Source organism: Rattus norvegicus, chromosome 17, assembly GCF_036323735.1.
Source record: "Rattus norvegicus strain BN/NHsdMcwi chromosome 17, GRCr8, whole genome shotgun sequence".
Taxonomy (NCBI): Eukaryota; Metazoa; Chordata; class Mammalia; order Rodentia; family Muridae; genus Rattus; species Rattus norvegicus.
This window is the reverse complement of record NC_086035.1, coordinates 76233199-76253235: the sequence shown is the minus strand read 5'-3', so window position 1 is coordinate 76253235 and position 20037 is coordinate 76233199. Positions and strand designations below refer to the sequence as shown.

The following is a 20037-nucleotide window of genomic DNA, read 5'->3' as shown; positions in this document are numbered from 1 at the left end:
CACACACAGAGAAAGAGAGAGAGAGAGAGAGAGAGAGAGAGAGAGAGAGAGAGAGAGAGAGAGAGAAATTAGTTGGGGATAGCTCTTACGTTCAGAGTTGAAGTTGGTGATCTCTCATGTCTACTCTCCTTTTCTCCTATCTTTTCAGATACAATAAATGTGGCAGATATAAACTTTGATATTAGCCTAATGACCTGGATCAAAAGGGAAATGCCATTTTCAAAACCTGCCTCTAAACTTTTATCTATCATTACTGCTGGGTAATATGTTTTCGAGGCTGGCTTTATATTATTTGATTCATTTCCCTTTCTCATCCTCCTCCCTCTCTTTCTCCCTTTCTCCTTTCTGCTTTCCTTGAGTAAATACTAATTGGTATCTGGTACCCAGAGGGTAGTGGCACGGGTGCTGAGTGTCTGATAGCAGGCACACTGATGAGGTAAATAGTAGCAGTGTCTTGGTTTTATGCCTTCAGCCTTCTCTGACCTTTGCCCAAAGATTATTCCTCAAGAAGCCTACAAATTCTGCTTTTCAGAAAGGACTTTTTTGAGCCATACACATGTTCAGGTTGTGCAAAGACAAAGAACATCAAAGGATTCTGGAGTGACTTAAAACAGTGAGTCTTGAGCATGGCAGATGAATATATGTCTTTCATATATTCAGTATTTCACAGTCTCCCATGAGTTAAGAGTCCCAGTAGCCCAGGCAGGAACACGTTCACCCACAGAATTCAGTGGCTTTAGTCTCTTCCTAACACGTGTCTACATCTGTCCCCTTGTGGCACTGGACTGAAATCCTTGCCTCACGGTCTCCTTTGGGGAGGTGCAATGAAACAACGGAGTCACAGAGGAGACACAGAGCATGACCTCTGCAGCACGTGATTCCTATAATTGCCCTAGTCACTCAACCAGCAGAATGCTAAAATAACTCCGATCTAGAATCATCTCAGTCTAAATTGCCTCGAATAGTTTTAGTTGTGATGGTATTTTAACATATTGCAAGTCATCGCACACCAAAACTCTAGAAAGCAGTCATCTAAATAAAATTTGAAGGACACAGAAGACACAAGCAAATTCCCTGAAAGAATTATCATGCCATGCTTTCACCGTGAAGCAACTAGCAGTTTTTCATCTTCTAAATTTGAAGACAAGGCTATGGTGTTCAGGTCTTTGGTCCTGCTGAACTGCTCAGCTCTTTGCTACGCCTAGATACCGTTTCCTGTTCTGCACGGCGGTATCATATTCTGAATCAAACCAATTCCACTCAGTGAACCTCTCCCGAATGCTATTTCTCATCAGCGTCACATGCCTATTAGAAAACAAAGAACAGCTGGCTCTTCACTAAAGTGATTATTTTTTATTATTGAATTCTGAATATGCAGAATTACCTATCACTTTCTCTGCCTCTCTTGAGTCATTTCAAATTAGATTGCTTTATAGAAGACACCTCAGTTTACTTTAGTAGAGGGGACAGAACAGATGGGAATAGAAGTTAAAGTGGAGAAGTAATATTGCCTCTGTAATACTTTTTGGGGTTTGTGTGGAATAAATAAAACAAAGACAATGTTAACATCTGTCTAGTCAGTAAATGTCAGTTGCTGACAATAAGCTTTTAAACCAGAGTCAATCCATAGGTTCTTTCTCTGTCTTTCCTTGCTATCTCTCTTGGTATGTGTATATAGTTAGTAACACGCACACACGCACGCACACCATTCATATTTTAAAAAAATAAAACTTTCTATTATAAAACCTTCTACTCTTTTCAGAAATTATAGTTACCCATTATGACCTGAAAGGCAAACCCTGGTTGACATTGTATCCTCAACTAACACGGTCTCAATAACATAATCTTGCTTTTACGGAGTTCTCTGTGACCCATGAGCTTCGCCAGCAGCTTTAGAAAAGCCTAGACTCTACAAGAAAAGGAGTCTGGCCATGGCAGATTCCACAATCCTTTGTTGTTTCTTGTTGAAAATCAATAGGAGCGAGTCAATCGGATATAAGGCAGAATCATAAGAATAGTTCCACAGATTCCCGAATGATGCATGCACGTCCGAATCTGAGCGCACTGTTCCGTGAATAACCAGGATCCATCTTTGCCTCAGACCTTGTTTATGTGCAGGAAGAACATAGCTATGGAGGAGAAGACTGGAAATAAAGTTTTTTGTCTCAAGGTGCAAGTAGGGGAGACGGATAGATAGTACCTAAAAGGGAGTGTGTACTGAGAGGCCAATGGGTAGTTAATGAGGTTTTTGGCACTGTGGTCTGAAGAGTGTGCTCTAAAATGGTAACAGGAGTTCACCCACACCAAAACAAAACAAAAACAAAACAAGCCCCAGCCTGCCTAGGAAATTCATGTTGTGCAGTGAAGGGGATTTTCCTTAATTTTTCCGGATCTTCAGGCTAAGTACCTATAGAATAGGAGAAGACAGAAAGACATGCCCTGTAGCCCTATGGTGCTATAATTCTAGATACCCAAGGTAATATCTAAAAATGAAATTGGCTGGTGGCACATTTCAAGGAGAATAGTTGCAACGTGAGAGAATTTGAGCAATTTGTATGTGGACGACCTACGAGGATACCTTAATGCTAACATGTAAACGCTGCTCAAAAATATTAAGTTTCTCATTCTTTCCCTCTCCAATAGTCTTATAGCTGACTCTCCAATAGTCTTATAGCTGCACCTTAAGAATGTTAAGAAATCTCTGGAGTTATCGGGTCAGGCCCTGAAATTCCTGGCAGCTTACTGGCTCCACCTGGATTTCTAATGCACAGTCTTTTTGTGGAGTTTCATCTTTTTAATTGCGAAGTGTGCCAACCATTTTGTTAATGCTAGCAACAGGAGCCTGGTTTTCTCCACCTCACATGCATCCCCAGTGAACACCGAATGACCACATATACGAGGACCTCAGGATGAGACACTGTCAGCTATTAGCTACTTCGTGACCCATTTCCCCTTACCCGTTGTCCGAAACTCCTGCCAAACAAACCATGAGCTTTTAGAGAAGCTTTACACTTGTAAAATTTGGGCAAACCTGGAATTAGATGATAAAGTTGACGACAAAGACATGTGACCCTTGAGCTTCACTTTACTCTGGTACAAAAGAGAATCTTGCATCATGGAAGTTGAACTTAGGTAGGACTTACTCAACTGAAAACTCTCAACTGCCAAAGCTATAGGCAAGAACCCAGAAAATATGAAACCCCAGGCACAATAAAATAAGCCAAGATCGTGCAGGCCAAGCTGGGAAAGGCCAACCAAGAATCCGCGAAGTGCACAACTCTGTTGCCAAGAGTCTTCTCTAATGGTGTCACACAGAACTCTCCATCAATGTCACGGAAAAGGTAGTTACTGAGCTGTCCCAAAGAGTCTGCATACCTTTTCCTTCTGAGAAATTGCCAGGATGAATTAAGGAGTCATTTGTGAATTACATTATCTCTGTGACATTGACATTATTTCCAAAAAAAAGAAAGAAAGAAAAAAATCTCAATCTGCTTTGCATATTTTTTTTCTACTTTGGCAAAATATCCCCCATGATATAAATAACTCTGGAGTCACTGAAGATTCAAAATGGCCTCCCCTAACCCTCTGGATAACAATGGACAACATATTTTAATATTAAATGCTATAGACTTCCAGCAAACACTTCAGACCTCCACGGTTGGAATTTCGGGAATTGAGTAGGTAGAGTTAATTTGTTTTTATTTTCCCAATATTTTTAGTAACCCATTGCTCTTTTTTATTTCTACAGTGATCAGTGCATGCATTAATTCTATTTAGAAAAATTTGTATCTCTCGTTTAGTCATGAGCCCGGCCATATTTGAGTCCCTTTCTCCCATGTGCTTAGGGGGTGTGATGAGTTTGAAAGACAGTAAAGCCAGGAGGACAGACACATCTCCAGTTCCCCGGGAGCTCACAGCCTGGTGATGCTTTGCTCAGGGGTAGACTTTACAGGATACCTGCACATTAAAGTTGTTTGTATGTTCATTGAGTTCCAACCTTATCCATCCTTTGAAATGCTACCTGTGGCATGCTGACAAAAAAAAAACAAAAAACAAAACAAAAAATAAAACAAAAACCACTCAAAACAAACAAACAACAAACATCTCACACCACCACCAAAACCCAAACAAATTACAAGCAGAATTCTTTAGTAAGTCTAAAGCCTTTACCAATTTTTCTACTCGGCTATAGAATATTCTATCAATAGACCATTTAAGTGGTAGCAGCTTGTGGATCTCCATCTCAGAACATTCCTAGTTCTTTGAAATGTTGCTTCTTCTTCTTGTCTCAGAACATGTTCCTCCCTTTCATTTTTTTCTATAATTCTTCTCTCTCCTCCGCACTTAAATATCTTGCCAGTTTATTTGGTAACTGCTATTTTCCCTCTTCTTTAAATGTACAATGTGACAAGCTTTGCATCAAGATAGACCATACTTTTTCTTACTACACTTAAAAATGTTAAATTTTGGAATATCTTGCTGACTATTTATTTTATTTATAGTTAGTATAATTAAGATAAATAATTTACAGCACAGAACACATTCTGATATGTGTATGCATTGGAGAATAAGTAAATAGGCTAGTTATATATTATTATCTTCTTATATATCTAATATTTTATAATAAGATCATTTAAAATCTTCTCTCTTAGCAAATTTCAATTGTGTTGCATCATTGTTAACTATAGTCACCATGCAGTACAATAGATAGATATTACCAAAGTCATTCTTTCTTATTTAACTCTATAACCTTTAACCCTATTTGCATCTGTCCCTAACCTCTGGCCATTGTAATTACCATTATATTCTCTCTAGAGAGTTCAATATTTTTTAGTTGAATATTTTGACTCTTAAACACAAGATCATTAACTTTGCATCCTCTGCAGCCAGATCACATAATTCCTTGCTCCCATGGGTACTCGTGATATAACAGGAAATTATGACATTGCTAATGTCAGCACCTTCTTCTTATGCTTCCCTGTGTGTTAGGCCAATCAGCAAGCATCTTCATTACCCATTCAACATGCTAGTTTTTGAATTGGAAACTCCGCACAGAGGCCTAGTCAGGGATTGTCTTTCTTTTCCTCTGGGAGGAGGTTTTGGTGTCCAATAACGAACTAAGGGCCACCAGTTGTCACCATATTGTGGCTGTTGGCTTGGGTTCTGCGGGTCTGGGTGTGGAAGAAGGAGGGTTCCAATGCTGTGTTTTGTAAGGAAGTTGAATTCCGCTCATTCATTGGACAGCCATGTTCCAGTTCACATTTCTGTTTAGCATCCTTTATGTAGCTCAGCATGACTCTTTAAGTTTGCACTGCTCCCTTTTTGGGTGACAAGCCCAAAGTTAAGGATGGATGGGCTGGATAGTGACTACATTCTCTCACTACATCGTCTTTATTTCATACAGTGTTTTATGGCTTCAATGAAAAGCAGGAACAACACAGTATGTGCAAATAGAGAGAGGGGAAAAGAAAATACATAATAGAAGCATTTATAAAACCTAATCTGAGAAGGGTTTATAAGGCATAGAACTATTTACAGCCAAGAAAGAACATATCACAGGTCTTTATATATGCTCCTGCTTGCTTGACCATGTCAGATATCAATGGCGGTAAAATTTATGATGGCATCAAAAGCAAGGAACTCAGGAGGGAGGCTCTCCTGGCTTTTTTTAATTTATTTATTTATTTATTTATTTATTTATTTATTTATTTAGTCAAAGTTGAAGGTATAGCAAAATGTAAAACCCATCAGCAGAGCAAAACGTTTCCCTCATGTGTGTGTGTGTCTTATAAAGTGTTACTGAAGAGACATGAACAAATGCATTCAACACTTCATTTTATCTCTACATCATTATCTTCTTAAACACAGACGAAAACTAAGTGACAAAAAGTTGTAAAGCAAAGGTATTTGTTTGAGAGGCTGCAATAATTCTCAGGATCCCCAAGCTAAAAGGCATGCTCTCACCCCCGATAGGCTCTTTTGCCTGAGCTCTCTCTGTCTCTTTCTGTCTCTCTCTCTCTCTCTCTCTCTCTCTCTCTCTCTCTCTCTCTCTCTCTCTCTCTCGTGTGTGTGTCTCTGTCTTTGTGCCTTTAGTCCTCTCAAGATGTGCAACTTTTCCATAGTATATAAGAAATTCCATTTTAAAATTATATCTTAGACAGAAACTATTTTCTACCCCTTTGCTCTATAAACTCTGAAGATGTGAACGCTTCTGCAAACAGCCAAACAGAACTCCAATTCTTTGCAGTGACAGAACTCAGGAAATGGCAGGTTTTATCTTAAAAGAGTTCAATTGCTACAAAAAAAAAAAAAAAGCACCCATCCACAAATAATGGAATTCTCAAATTGGGATAAGTGCGCTTTTAAGAATTTTTATTTTCAACACTTATTTCAGATAACACTTATGGATCAGGTAACGGAGCATTGAATTATAAAACAAATAGGAGAAACCTGAAAGGAAAAAAAATTAGGGCAGGCCTTTATTAAATTTTAAAGTGTGTCTTTGCTAGACTCTTATAAAGAGCCAAATAGGGTATCGAAATCTCTGGAGACCACCAGTATAATTTCTTTATCATGTTCCATTTAAAATTTAATTATGCAGTCTACAACAGAAAGAATCTGATCAGTCTAAATAGGTCAGGCAGTGAGTAGCTTCGTGATAGTCTAACGTTCCCTTGTAAGGATCCTTTCCTTAATAGTGTGTTACACATCAGAACACCGTATTATAAAACAAGTGTAATTTAATTCCGTCACTACACTCTTAAAAACATCTGCAAAGAATGAAATGTTTTGATTTGGGTACTTTGGAGAATTAATGAGAACCATGTTCTGGATAGGGCTGCCTGAGATTGAAGAGAAATATTTGCATATTCGGGGCCTCCTTGACCTGCCATTAGGGCAGTGTCCCCACAAGCTCATAACAAGCCAAAATATCCTCAACGGAAAATACACCTAACCTAATAAATGCCATAGTTTTCTCCACCTTATCTTAAAAGTGCTTATAGCCCTATGACAGATGGTTTGGCAAAACCATCTAATGGAGTGCCTGTGTTACAATCAAGTGCAGACTGTCTCATACAAGGTACTGACTGTGTGCTGAAGGACATTGTTGATACACAGCACTGAGGATATCAGCTGTGCCCCACGGTTGCATGGCTGATTGGGAACCGTAGATCCATTTTACTGTGGACACGAGCAGAGAACAGTAGAATCGATATCACTAGCCTGGGAAAGAGATAATTTTAAATACAAAGTGTGCTTTCTACTGGGTGGATAGCTCTCTCATGCCATCACAAGGCTGAGAATTTTAGGTTGAATCATTGTAAGCCAGGGTGGCCTTGGTCAGTCATTGTTTTCATGTGTTATAACAGGGCCAAACGGTTATAATGCTTAGAATATCTGTTTTGGTTTATTATTTGTGTGTGTGTGTCCCATACATATGAATATCTGCATGTGTATGTGTGGGTATATGGAGACCCATGGTGATCCCTCTCCTGGCCCCCTGCCCCTGCCTCCTCCATGCTGGGATCATAAGTGGCAGCCATATCTGCTTGGCTTTTCCATGGACTCTGGTGATCCACACTCCAGGCCCCCTCTTGTGCACCTAGTGCTTTATACCCTGAGCTGTATCCTCAGCCTTTAGTAAACTTGGCTTTAAACCACCAAGCATCACATTCCTGATTAGAAAGGTGAAGTATGAATTAGTGGTCTACACACATTCACTTATTCTCTCTACCTCAAACTTCACCCAATAGTCTACCCTGATTTCTTTGTAGTAATAAAACAAGCCCTGCGGAAGCACTCTCCATGCACCTTGCCATGTATCCTTCAGAAACATTGTTTCATAGTTGTCCCCAAAACAAGGCGGTGTGAAGTAAAGTGATGTATAAAACTTCACAGCACTAAGTGGCTGGGCAGGATTGTGAATAGAGACTGGCATTTGGATCCAGAACACAGGTAATGAATTATTTTGCCGGGCAGCTTCTTATAATGAAATATGATGCCACCCCCTACATATTAACACTAATCAAATGTTACTAAAAATAGCTAGCTAAAGCTAGCCTGGGGAACCACAGTAATAGCCACCATGTATCTATTATGGGCTGTGTACCAGATGGTTAGCTACATTACATGGACTATCTCCTAAGGTTGGCTCTATAAGATGAATATGAGAAGTTTTCCAAATTTATAAATGAGAAATGGAGGCAGATATATTAAGTGAACTCGGCCAAGGAACGGTAAGTTTGCCTGAGTCCCATGCCTGGTCTTGCAGGCTCTCGACTGACAAACACTCAACGGTAACTCCTCTAGACAGCTCATGAGGACTCAAGTTCAGCTTAACAACTTCGCAGCTAAGTAGATGAAACTCTTTGGGTGCTGTGATTGTGAAGGGTCAAGCAGAGTAGGAAGAGTGACTGGTCGAAGAAGTCATATACCTGTTCCAATGTCAGACTGTGGTCTGGTCGTCTTCCCCCTTCTTCTCCATTCAAACATTTATTCGTTAATTCAAACATCCACTAATTAATTCAAATATCCACTCAGACAGTCAAACCTTATGCAAGTATTTACTTAGTGTCTACTCTGTTCCTCACCGTGCTAAGCATTAGGGGTAAATCAGGAACAGTAATGGGTTCTCAACATGTTTGTTTTCTTTAGTATAAATTGTATAAAAGACTAATATGAAAGCAAGGCTAGGCCTTCTCTACACAGTAAATCAACCTTGAGGCTGAGCTGCAAGATTGGGCTTAGATCATATGTAAAGAAGTGACGTGGCTTTATTCAAGGGAGTATTTGTTTATAGGCTTGGGGTTTGGGCCAGACTTTGCTTATGAATATGACTTGTCCCTAAGCCAAAAAAATGAGGGAAGATCATTTGGGAGGTGAGAACAAGAAGAGGGAGATGACAGAGTACCTAGAGGAGGAGGAAGGAAGATCAAATTATAGACTAGATCTCAGTTTTCTTGTTTCTAAAATGGGAGCTTACACAGCAATTCCACAAACATTTCTTGATTGCCAGTTCTGTTCTGGGTCTTGCATAGGGTGGAGTCAATGAAGACACTGTTCTGGGTCTGAGGAGGAAGACTGCACATCATGACCTTGGATAACAGATGCAGAGAGAATGGCAGTTGCTGCTTGGACAATACAAGATGGCCGTGGGACCATGGGCAAATGTGTCTTGGGTGCTACTGAGAGCAGGTGCTCAGGAAGGGTTCTCCAAGAAAGGAATGGTGAAGAGAAACCAGTGGGCCATTTCAGAAAGGAAATGAGAAGATGAAGGCAAGTGTTCGCAGTGGCTGATCAATGAGTTATCCATGGCAGTTAGTGTCCACCTTGCTTTCTCCTTCTCTGTGACCCAGAATCCATGACCTACCAATGATCCTTGTCCACATTAAGATAGGTCTTCTTTTATCAGTGATTCTAGCCAAGACAGTCCCTCACAGATAATCTCAGAGGCTAACTTCAATCTGCTTCCTCACAAGTAGACCTGTGGCTTGTCTCCTAGTTGTCAAGTCCCTGATTCATACTAAACACTGCAGGTGGTTTTCTGCTTCTCTGGACCCACAAAGCATTATGTGCCTAGCACTGGGCTCGCCTGTATTTTCCCTACTAGATAAAGTAGCAGAGAAATGAATTGGAGTTTTATCTATTTTCTCCCACATGGTCTATTCTTGGTAGTACTCAACTTAACCTTTGTTAAATTAGTGAACAAATAATGAAACTCATCATATAGAACCACCCCGGAGGAAGATCCTAGGAGACTAGAGGAAACTGTTGTTTGCTAGGCATCATGAAGAAGCAAGGAAGTGTGTGCCCATCAGCTCTTAACTGAATAAGAAGCTGACCTGGAAAAGTACTGTCTTACTCCATTACTTTCTAAGGCCCTCAAGGGAGAAGGATTTTGTATTGAGGACAATGAGAAATAGGGCTTTGTGTTAGCTACCAAAGCTTCTATGGAGAACTAAAGCCCTGACCTTAAACCCTCTAGAGTCACAAGTAGCAACCCAAGCCTTCTGAGCTTATCCTAATTCCCTTGGCTTCCATCATTTTTCCTTGTTGCTTCCTGACCAGGCACATGCATGACAGAAATACGGTTGATGAGAAATGGCCCGCTCCACTTCAAACCTCAGAAAACAAAGCTCTACACGAAGTATACACACTCTGGTATCAGTTTCCTAGTAGCAGTACACACCAGTATCAATTCTCGAGTATCAATGCTCTACAAGTAAAACTATAATGGAGTGACATGATCAATGATAGTCCCAGGAAAACAATCTTAGTTTCTTGATAGAGAGTCTCAAACACCAGTGCAATGCTTTGTCCCTGTGCTTCCAGATCTTGGGTTGCTTTTGCTTATATGGGTTCTTCTCGATGTGTGAGGAGGGCTGCATTCTGGTAAATAATACATAAGCTAAAAATATCATTAAGTCAAAAAAATACATGTGATGCACCTAATGAATTGAATTTCCTCATACTAAAGAGTCACCCATACTAAAGGGTAGTCAATTCCCTCTTGGGATAAAGAAACTGGTTCGGAGCTTATAAATTAGCACGGAGACTGTCATACTGCCTATGACTAGCCTTAAAATGTCTAATACACCACCACAACATCTAGTGTGATGTATGGAAACTAATTACTGAGGCCATTGTACTGATGATTCATTGGGATCTCAGCAGTGAATCTGAGAGAAGAGGATTCTGGGAATTGCCGGATCTAGGGGTCATGGTAATATTATTTCCACACCATTATAGACAATGCAAGGAAAAATTACTAACATGCCAACATTGAAAGCAAGAGAACATCTTTTTCTTTCACAATCTTTCATAACGTTAATCTTGAGCTCTGATTCCCACTGGCTGATGGAGAAATCCAGTAGATGACAGCAGCTGGTTCACATGCCTAATTATTTTAAGTTTCATTGACTGACACTTCATGTTCCTGAGTTGTAGGTACTGTGCGTAAGAGCCGGCTCATGAATCTCTCTTGCAGTACTCAAGAAGCTTCTATAATGGTCTATTAAATCCCTTTATTTTCCATACTGTGTTAACAGGGAATTGAAGTCTCCTCTCTCTCAACACCAGCGGCTGATGGCACATGACAATAGGAAAGTCTGAGGTGATGTGAAACTTACCCATAGTTTTACTGTGTTATCCAAAAATAAAAATGTTGTTTGTATAGGCATCATTTAAATTAAAAGCTCAGCTTATAATCAATTTAGTACCTCAACTCCATTGAACAATTGGGATATCATCATGTTTCATTTTGAATTCATTTACCTAAACCAACTACTTTTCAACAGAAGAAACAGAATTGGAAAAACATTATTATAGACATAGAGAGATGGCTCAGCTAGCAAGGTGCTTGCCTTGCAAGAATAGGGACCTGAAGTAGATTTGCATAAGCTAGTTAAAAGGCCAGGAATTGGGGCTGGAGAGATAGCTCAGTAGTTAAGAACACTGACTGTTCTTCCAAAGTCCCAGGGTTCAATTCCCGGCACCTACCTGGCAGCTCACTACTGTCTGTAACTTCAGTTCCACTTTACACACACCTGGACAAGCAGGCAGAACACCAGTATACATAAAATAAAAATACATAAATAACTAAAAAATGTTTAAAGTCAGACAGGATGATGTATACTTACAAGGCCAGCAGTGGGGAGACCAAGACAGATAAATTCTGGGGAAGAAGGGGCATGCCTGTCTAACCAACTACAGAGCTTCAAGCCAGTGAGAGACATCCAAGAAGGAGGAGGAGGAGGAGGATGAGGAAGAGGAGGAGGAGGAAGAGGAGGAGGAAGAGGAGGAGAAGAAGAAGGAGAAGGAGGAAGAGGATGAGGAAGAGGAGGAGGAGGAAGAGGAGGAGGAAGAGGAGGAGAAGAAGAAGGAGAAGGAGGAGGAGGAGGAGGAGGAGGAGGAGGAGGAGGAGGAGGAGAAGAAGAAGAAGTCCCAAACACAAGAACAGAAACAATACCACCACCCCCACCAAAAAAAAAGGAAAAAGATGAAACCTGAGATTGTCTTCTGGCTTCTACATGTGCATTTATATACACGTGTTAATACATGCGCATGCACACACACACACACAGACACACACACAAATGGTTGTAATAGGAAAACTATTCAGATTGCTGAATTGCCTTTTGCTACATGTAAAATAAAAGCAAAAAGCCACATGCAAGATAAAATGATTGTTTTCACAGTTCAAGGAAGAGAGCATGCATTCCATTTGCGGAACTCTTCAAGATGAGTCTTACAAGAGAGTTGGTTTAAATGTTTGTTTTAATCCTGACAAGATCATTGGTTTTTAATATTTATAATATAATTACACTGCTTAGAGTGCATGTTGCTCAAGTAATCTAATATTTTTCTGGTGACATATTATTACTAAGCTTTAATTTCAGCAACAGCAAGAATTCGAAAACACATTTAAGTTATCATTAGCAACGGGGATGAAGCTGATGCTTGAACAAGCGTCTTGCACATGTATCTTGTTTCAACTTCGAAGCATTTTTGGCTTCCAAGGCACAATCCGTGCTGCGTGATTTGTGCATTTATATAGAGTATTATCAACCTGTGGCCAGCGACTTGAAATTAACACCATGTAAGGCAATTAAAGGTACAATATTCCATCCCCCCCGACCCCCCGGAACAGCTGTAAAAGGCCCTTTGGAAAATTCCAAGACAGTTAAAGCCAATGAAAACCGAATCATAACAGTGTGGTAAAATGCCACTGTCTTCCTTCCTAGCCACCTATCACTAGCCAGCAGTTGTCTGGATTGCAATTTTCCATTTTTCTTTTGGATGTCACAGCAAAAGCACGCTTTTGTGACTGAAAAGATAAAAACTTCCAAGTGTCATGATCCACTCGTCACTAGCCAAGAAGCAAACAAAATAACCACATGTGCCTTGTTCTAAATGGTACCTAGGTATCAGAGGGCTCGTTTCCCAGTGACAGGCTGAAGAAACCTGAAGACAGGCTGACATCTGAACAAGGGATGGAGGTCTGCGAGACTGTGCAAGCAAATGCTTGCCAAAGAAATAGCCTAGCTACCAAAGGGGACAATCACTGTGAAATAATTATGTTATTTTATGTTAATGTGGGAAGGGAAGTACTTGTCAATGGATATATCCCAAGCTGCCCCTGGAGAAAGCCAGCAGAGCACCTGAGGCTGCATTAGGAACATAATTGAGAAGCACTAACCTGATTTCCCACACTCTCACACATGCATGGAAATGAGTGCAAGCTGCAGTTAGAATCGGATCGCCACCGTGCTGTTGATTTTCAACATTATTCAACAATAGAGCAACAAAAAATTCATGACAAAAAATAAATAGGCTCATTACCAAAATACCAGCCACCAAACTCAAGAGGAGGGCATTCTGTCCCCTTGGGTAATAAAGAGTCTACAACGGAAGATCACTCCAAGGGAATACTCGATTGACTGCTTGGCATTCACAATAAAGCACTGGTTAATAGAATTCAGGAGATTCTGCAGATTTTCAGACAGATGAGTAATTTTCATCTGCATGATTATAGCATGGTTTGGGTCTTCCCTGACAACACAGAGGTGGCCCACGTCTTAGCCGTAATATAAAAGTTTGGAAGTCATTCCTTGTTCCATTATTTCAGGATTAACTTCTTCACCGCAAACACGGGTAGACACATAACTCCCTTCCTTTGCAAATGATGGGATGCTCAGCCCCTGACAGCAGACGTTTCCAAGTCAAAAAGGACCATGGCAAACAAACGCAGTAGTGACAGACATGTCAGGAACACACTCGGTTGAACCCTGCAAGCTCCCACACCTCTGGGATGCTTCTTTGAGAAGCTATCCAAAGAGTGAACATACATGGTGTCTTAGTCAGGGTTTCTATTCCTACACAAACATCAGGACCAAGAAGCAAGTTAGGGAGGAAAGGGTTTATTCAGCTTACACTTCCACATTGCTGTTCATCACCAAAGGAAGTCAGGACTGGAACTCACACAGGGCAGGAAGCAGGCGCTGATACAAAGGTCATGGAGGGATGTTGCTTACTGGCTTGCTTCCCCTGCCTTGCTCAGCTTGCTCTCTTATAGAACCCAGGACCACCAGCCCAGGGACGGCACTACCCACAATGGGCTGGGTCCTCCCCCCTGGAACACTAGTTGAGAAGATGCCTTACAGCTGAATCTCATGAAGGCATTTCCACAACTAAAGCTTCTCTTCTGTGATAACTCCAGCTTGTGTCACGATGACACACAAAACCAGCCAGTACACATGGTAACTTAAGTGTTTGGATCACACGAAGCTAGTTTGGGGGTAATATCAACCATGAATCTACAGGGTTTTCAAGTACAAAACAAGCTGCTCAGCTGTTTCTTTCTCTTCCAGAGTGTGTTGATCCTAAACATCCCATCCCCCAGTGGTATTTAGAGTCCCCTTCTTTGTTCCTTGTTCTGTTTTTGAGATTATTTCAATGGCCACTCAACAGACCCCAACCAATCAATGCCCCATGACATTTCATTGATTCTCAAAGACTGAGCAGAAGTTTTTGTGCCAAGGCCAGATCCTAGATACGGTGCTCAGTAAGATGACTTTTAAAAGATAGCCACCCTGTTACTCTCTCTCTCTCTCTCTCTCTCTCTCTCTCTCTCTCTCTCTCCCCTCTTCTCTTCTCTTTCTTATTTAAAATATAAGAACTTCAAATGCATTTATACCAATAAAAGTCTACTTAGGTTCTTTAGGGGAAAACAATTTTTAAATAAATCATTAACCTCTGGATGCAATAACAATTGGTAAAGGGAAAAACACTGCAAAATATCTCCAATTGCCAATTCTTCTTATTCTAATGAGGAATCAGCACTTAGACTACTATCACCTACCATATATCTGCTATCTATAATCTCTGTATCTATCATTTATTATCTGTAATCTATCATCTATTCGCCATCTATGTAATCTATCATCCACCCATCATCCATCCATCATCTATCTCTCTATCATCTATCCATCCATCCATTATCTACCTATCTATCTATCTATCTATCTATCTATCTATCTATCTATCTATCTATCTATCTATCTTGCTATATCATTTGTCTATCACCTATCTAAAGACATAAAAGGAATGAGACCGATTTCTCAAAGTCATCCATAGACATTAGCCTCATTACTTCTTGATGAGTGACCCAGTGACTCATGCAGGATCTTTTAGCACAAGAATACGAGAAAATGAGACGCCTGCTTAAAGAGAGCAAAGTGCTGTTCTCTGATTGTTTTGAAAAGTCAGGAGAAGAATAAGAAATGCCCGCAGCTCACCTTGGTGGACTTCCAGATAACTCTGTGGCGGTCTCTCTGTTAGAGAAAAAGAAGACAAGCATGATTAAAATCATCGTGGCAAATATAGAAATGAATCCCATCACATAAAGCAACAAGGCAAAGTGTGGAACTGATGTGAAACATATGGGTGATTAATCACACTGGTTAATTTCTATAAACAGATCAACAGTTACTTTCAAAGGAAACATTACACACATGTAACATAACTGCGTCTACTTTCTGTTGGTAGACTTTAACTGAGATTACAATGCTGAAATTTAAAAATGCACAACATCCAGAAGAAAAATGGTGAGAAAAAATATCTCAAACTACCTTTACATATCATGGACAATGAAACAACATGGCAATTTCTTTCCGAGAGTCACTTAAGAGCTGAGGACTTTGGGGACATTGCTACTTATTCTTGGTCATCTACAGCTTCAGAAGGAACATGGAGGGCAAGGAATTCAATTTCTTTAGCAACAGATTACTGCTTCTCCTTTTCTTATCTCTTCCTTATGATGTTCTGTGATTTTTGGATCACTGAAGCCTAGCGCTACCTTAATTCTTTTATGGAAACTTGGGCTAAGCTGGGTTGGCCACTGAAGAGGACATGAGGAAAGTGCTGGAAGGTGGTCTCTAGGTCATAGACCCCAAAGGAGGAAGGGTAGATATGCAATTTCCGATGGCTTCAAGGCCACATGTACAACATGTCTCTATGTCAACCTTCCTAGTGCTGTGACCCTTTAATACGGTTCTTTATGTTGTGGTGACCCAGAGCATAAAATTATTTTTGTCGCTACTTTATGACTGTAATTTTGCTACTGTTATGAACCCTGATGTTAATGTCTGATACGTGTGTATGCGTGGGTGGTACATGTGCACATATGTGTGATTTGGGAGTCTGCATATGCCAGCAGATGATGTTGGGTATCTACTCTATCAATTTCTGTCTTGGCCCCTGAAGGCACAGTCTGTCACTTGAAACTGGATATATGCTGGTGGCCAGCATTCTCCAGTGAGTGACAGTCCTCTGCCTCTCACTGGGCTGGTGTTACTGGCACACAATCATGCCCAGTTCTTTAATATCGCTACTGGGATTTCTAGTCAGGTCCTTAGGCTTATAAAGCAAGGGTTCTTATTCACTGAATCATCTCTCCATCCTTATATTTAAGAATTTAGTATCTTTGTAAGATACTAAAGTAAAGTTTGCAAGAACTTTATCCTTCAAAATAGAATTTGCTCCTGTGAGTAAGCCAAGTAAGAAGTAACCCTCTCTTAGCTTTTCCCTTATAACCTTAAACACAATAAAATATCTGTTAAATGTTTGCTATTTATCATTTGCTATTTACATATATGTGTTAGTACTTTATAAATATCAGTTTAGTTTATGAGAGTTGGCTTAATGAAGCTGTCTGGTCTTGCTGACTCTAAGGGTTAAATCTATGTTCAGAGTTAGCTCCAAACTACAGTTAAGCCATAACTACCTTTCTTTTGAGTCCTTTAGATAATTGTTTTTGCTTTCCAGATTACATATTTTCTAATACTATAAGTTTCTTGATGTCTTTAAAAATTGTGTTGTTCATGCATTATACTAAACCAATTAGCCTTGGTGTTTTCTGGCATTTGGGGCCAGATAACTTTCCATGGTGCACATGAGATGCTATTCTGGGGAACTTTCTATGATTTGAATCTGAATATCTCCCAAAGTCTAACCTATGAGAGGCTTAGCTCCCACCTGTTAGACCCACGCATTGAGAAATGACTAGACAAGTGCGCAGTTTGACATCTGGGCTCAGGACATGAATTTCTCGATGGTTTTTATCATCATGATGGCATTGTTGGGAGGCAGTAATGTGGAAGTAGAACACTAGAAACCAGTCCTAGGAGGGAAGGATTGCTCCCATTTTTCTTCGCCCCCCAGTGTCTCCACTCTCCAGTTGAACCAAAGGACCTTGGAACCACGTGTCAAAATAAATCTTCCCCCTTCAAGATCTTTCCCTCGCATACTTTGTTACAGTGAGGGATCGGTACCGATGGCATCACAGAACACTTAGCGACCTCCCAGGCTTTCATTCACTGAACACCAGAAATATCCACCTATCTCCTACTCTCTTATAACTGCCCAAGGTATCTTCAGACTAGTAAATGTCCTCACAAAACTGCCCTCACTCACAGTGGTTCTGATAGAACAAATGAATTCTCACAATTCACCTCTATTTCAAACACCCACTGGATGAACAACATTCCCTAGTGCCTTGGAAAACAGTAACTGAACCTTCCCACCAATGTTTGTCTCACTTTGGTTCCTTCCACTCAGGTTTCCATGCTTACAGAGAGTGCTGCTTCCCCCACCCAGGGAGAGTAACGGTTCCACTTACACACTTTACCTGTGACTAATCATGATGTCGCACTGATGAGATGTAACCACGAAAATGCTCTTATTTCCCTGAGAACTAAATTGGATACTTGGGAAAGATGAAAACTGACAAGTCACTTAAGAAAAGTTGACGTGAAATTAGATGTATGGACAATAAAATTATAAATACCGAGGAAAGCATAAGGATTGAATAAAGTCCTTATAAATACCGAGGGATAGTCATAAGTGTCTTTAAGTTCTTGTTTTTCCAAAAAGAAGAACATGAGCTGGAAATTCCAAATAGTGACCTATGGGTAGATTGATGTGTACAAGTCAAAACAGAAGTCTACCCAGCAGATCTATACACTCAGAAAAAAGGTGTTGGCCCTGTGTTTGTTAGAAAAGACAGATGCTGGGTAAAAAGTGACCTTCATCTCATGTCTGAGAGTTCCATTTGGTTCCTCAAAGACTTAAACAGAGAAATCAAGGTGGGTGTGGTGGTATAGGCCTGTTTCAGAGTTCAAGAGGTTCCTGAGTTGGAGTCCAGCTGAGGTATATAACAAGACACTGTCGCAAAAAGAAACAAGCTGGCCAAACACAGAAGAACCATTGTATGAAGCTGCAATGATCAATAACTCAGCGTTTTTGAGATCAGCCAATCAGGAAAAGCAGGCTTCTTAAATTATATATCTATATTTTCTAATATTTACTCCTCTGACAAACCAAGCCTTTCATACATGTGCCTCACCTAGATGAATGTAATCCTGAGTCTCCTCTCAAGTGCTTACACTCTGAGAAAAATTAATGTGCAATGTACAAAGTGATAAGAATTTTCTGATACCCTACTGTTAAAGGTGTCTTAGTTATGTTTCCTGTTGCTATAAGAAAAATATGCTGACAAAAATCAATTCAAGCAAGAAAGGGTCTATGTTGGCCTGTAGTTAGAGGGTGCATCACAGTGGTAAGCTGTGAAAGAACAAGCTTGATGCTGCTGGTCAGACTGCATCACAGTTAGGAATCAGAGCAGTGAATGTCGATGCCCTGCTCCCTCTCTTTATGAAGTCCAGGACCCAGGCCTAGGGAATGACGCCTCCCTCATCTGGGGTTGAACCAACCTAATTTAGATTATCTTTCTCAGGAATGTCCAGAAACTAACCTAATTTAAATAATTCCTCTCAAATGTGCCTGGAGGCTTGTCTCCTAGAGCTGACCTCAGGTCCTGTCAAGTTCACAGTCAACACTGTCACATCAAAGACAAGTCCTCTTTAGTCAGCCATCCTGTCCCATAAAAACTTGACTACTTGATTTGTAGGACACCGAAGGCACTAAAAACTCTGAATGTAACAGAGAATGCCGTGCTTTCTGCCTGGAAGTAACCCTCTTCAGCTCAGATCTAGAAATGGCTGAAGGTAGGGCAATATTTGGAATTGAACCATAGTAACATCCTTCACTTACGTATCTGTAACTGGTTACTTTGATTTCTCAAAGAAGGCAAATGTTAAAATTGAATGACAACAGTAAATACATAAATGGCAGAGTAGAATAAAATAATATACTCCAAGGAAAAAGATCATCCCAGGGGCTAAGAAACACAGCAAGGTGGAAGGTGGTGGGTGTTCTTCTTGGGTTTGAAGCCACGCCCTTGACCTCATGATGACCTCTGCACCCAGGACTGACCTTTTGCTCTGAGGCTATTGATAAACTGGAACAAACACAGGGAGGTCCTGTGGAAATTCAACTTTACTAAACGAAAAAAGGGGACTAGAAAAGATAGGTCCTTTTGGGTAGCAGACAAGAGTTTCGGGTGTGTTACAGGGCTATTCTCATAGTCCTTTAAATAAATACATCCTGTCAATTTTAGATATGTGGCACTTGGCCAGTGGTGGCAGCCTTCATCAGCTGACTGAAGGAATGTGCTTCCTCATATCTCCCATCTTTGCCCCTCCTCACTTGGGCAAATGCATCTTTGTTTAGGATGCACTGGGGCCAGAGCTCACCATATCTCTGAGCACCTTGCTAGTTTCCAAAACTAGCTGGCCACAAGAAAGCAGAGGACACGAGCCCCCGTGTGAGTTGGGCCAGCATGATAAATATTTTTCAGGACTCGGATGTTTGTCTCTGAGGGGACCTAAGAGTCTTCCCAAAGTGCAAGGACTTGGCTTTGTGAATAGAAAAATACAATTCACTGGTGCTAGATTTTAATGAGGTTTCCTATGTTTTTATTAATGGTGAAAGCATTATCATCAAATAGACCTCTCCTTCTCTCCCTTCCTTTTCCCTTCACTGCTTGCTTTCTCTTTCTTCATCCCCTCCCTCCCTCCCTCCCTCCCTCCTTCCTTCCTTTACCAATTTCATTCCCTTCCATTCAACTTCAGACAATCC

At 40.5% G+C, this 20037-nt stretch overlaps 1 protein-coding gene across 28 annotated transcripts in view; it reads right to left on the bottom strand.

Annotated features, from left to right (window-relative positions):
- The window catches only part of Celf2 (CUGBP, Elav-like family member 2), an 825373-nt gene that overhangs the window by 386065 nt on the left and 419271 nt on the right, over nt 1–20037 (bottom strand). For all 28 annotated transcript variants that reach the window (XM_063276301.1, XM_063276302.1, XM_063276304.1 and 25 more), the window contains one exon: nt 15297–15332. In XM_063276301.1, the coding sequence (XP_063132371.1) occupies nt 15297–15332 (36 nt within the window). The remainder of the gene's footprint in view (nt 1–15296; nt 15333–20037) is intronic.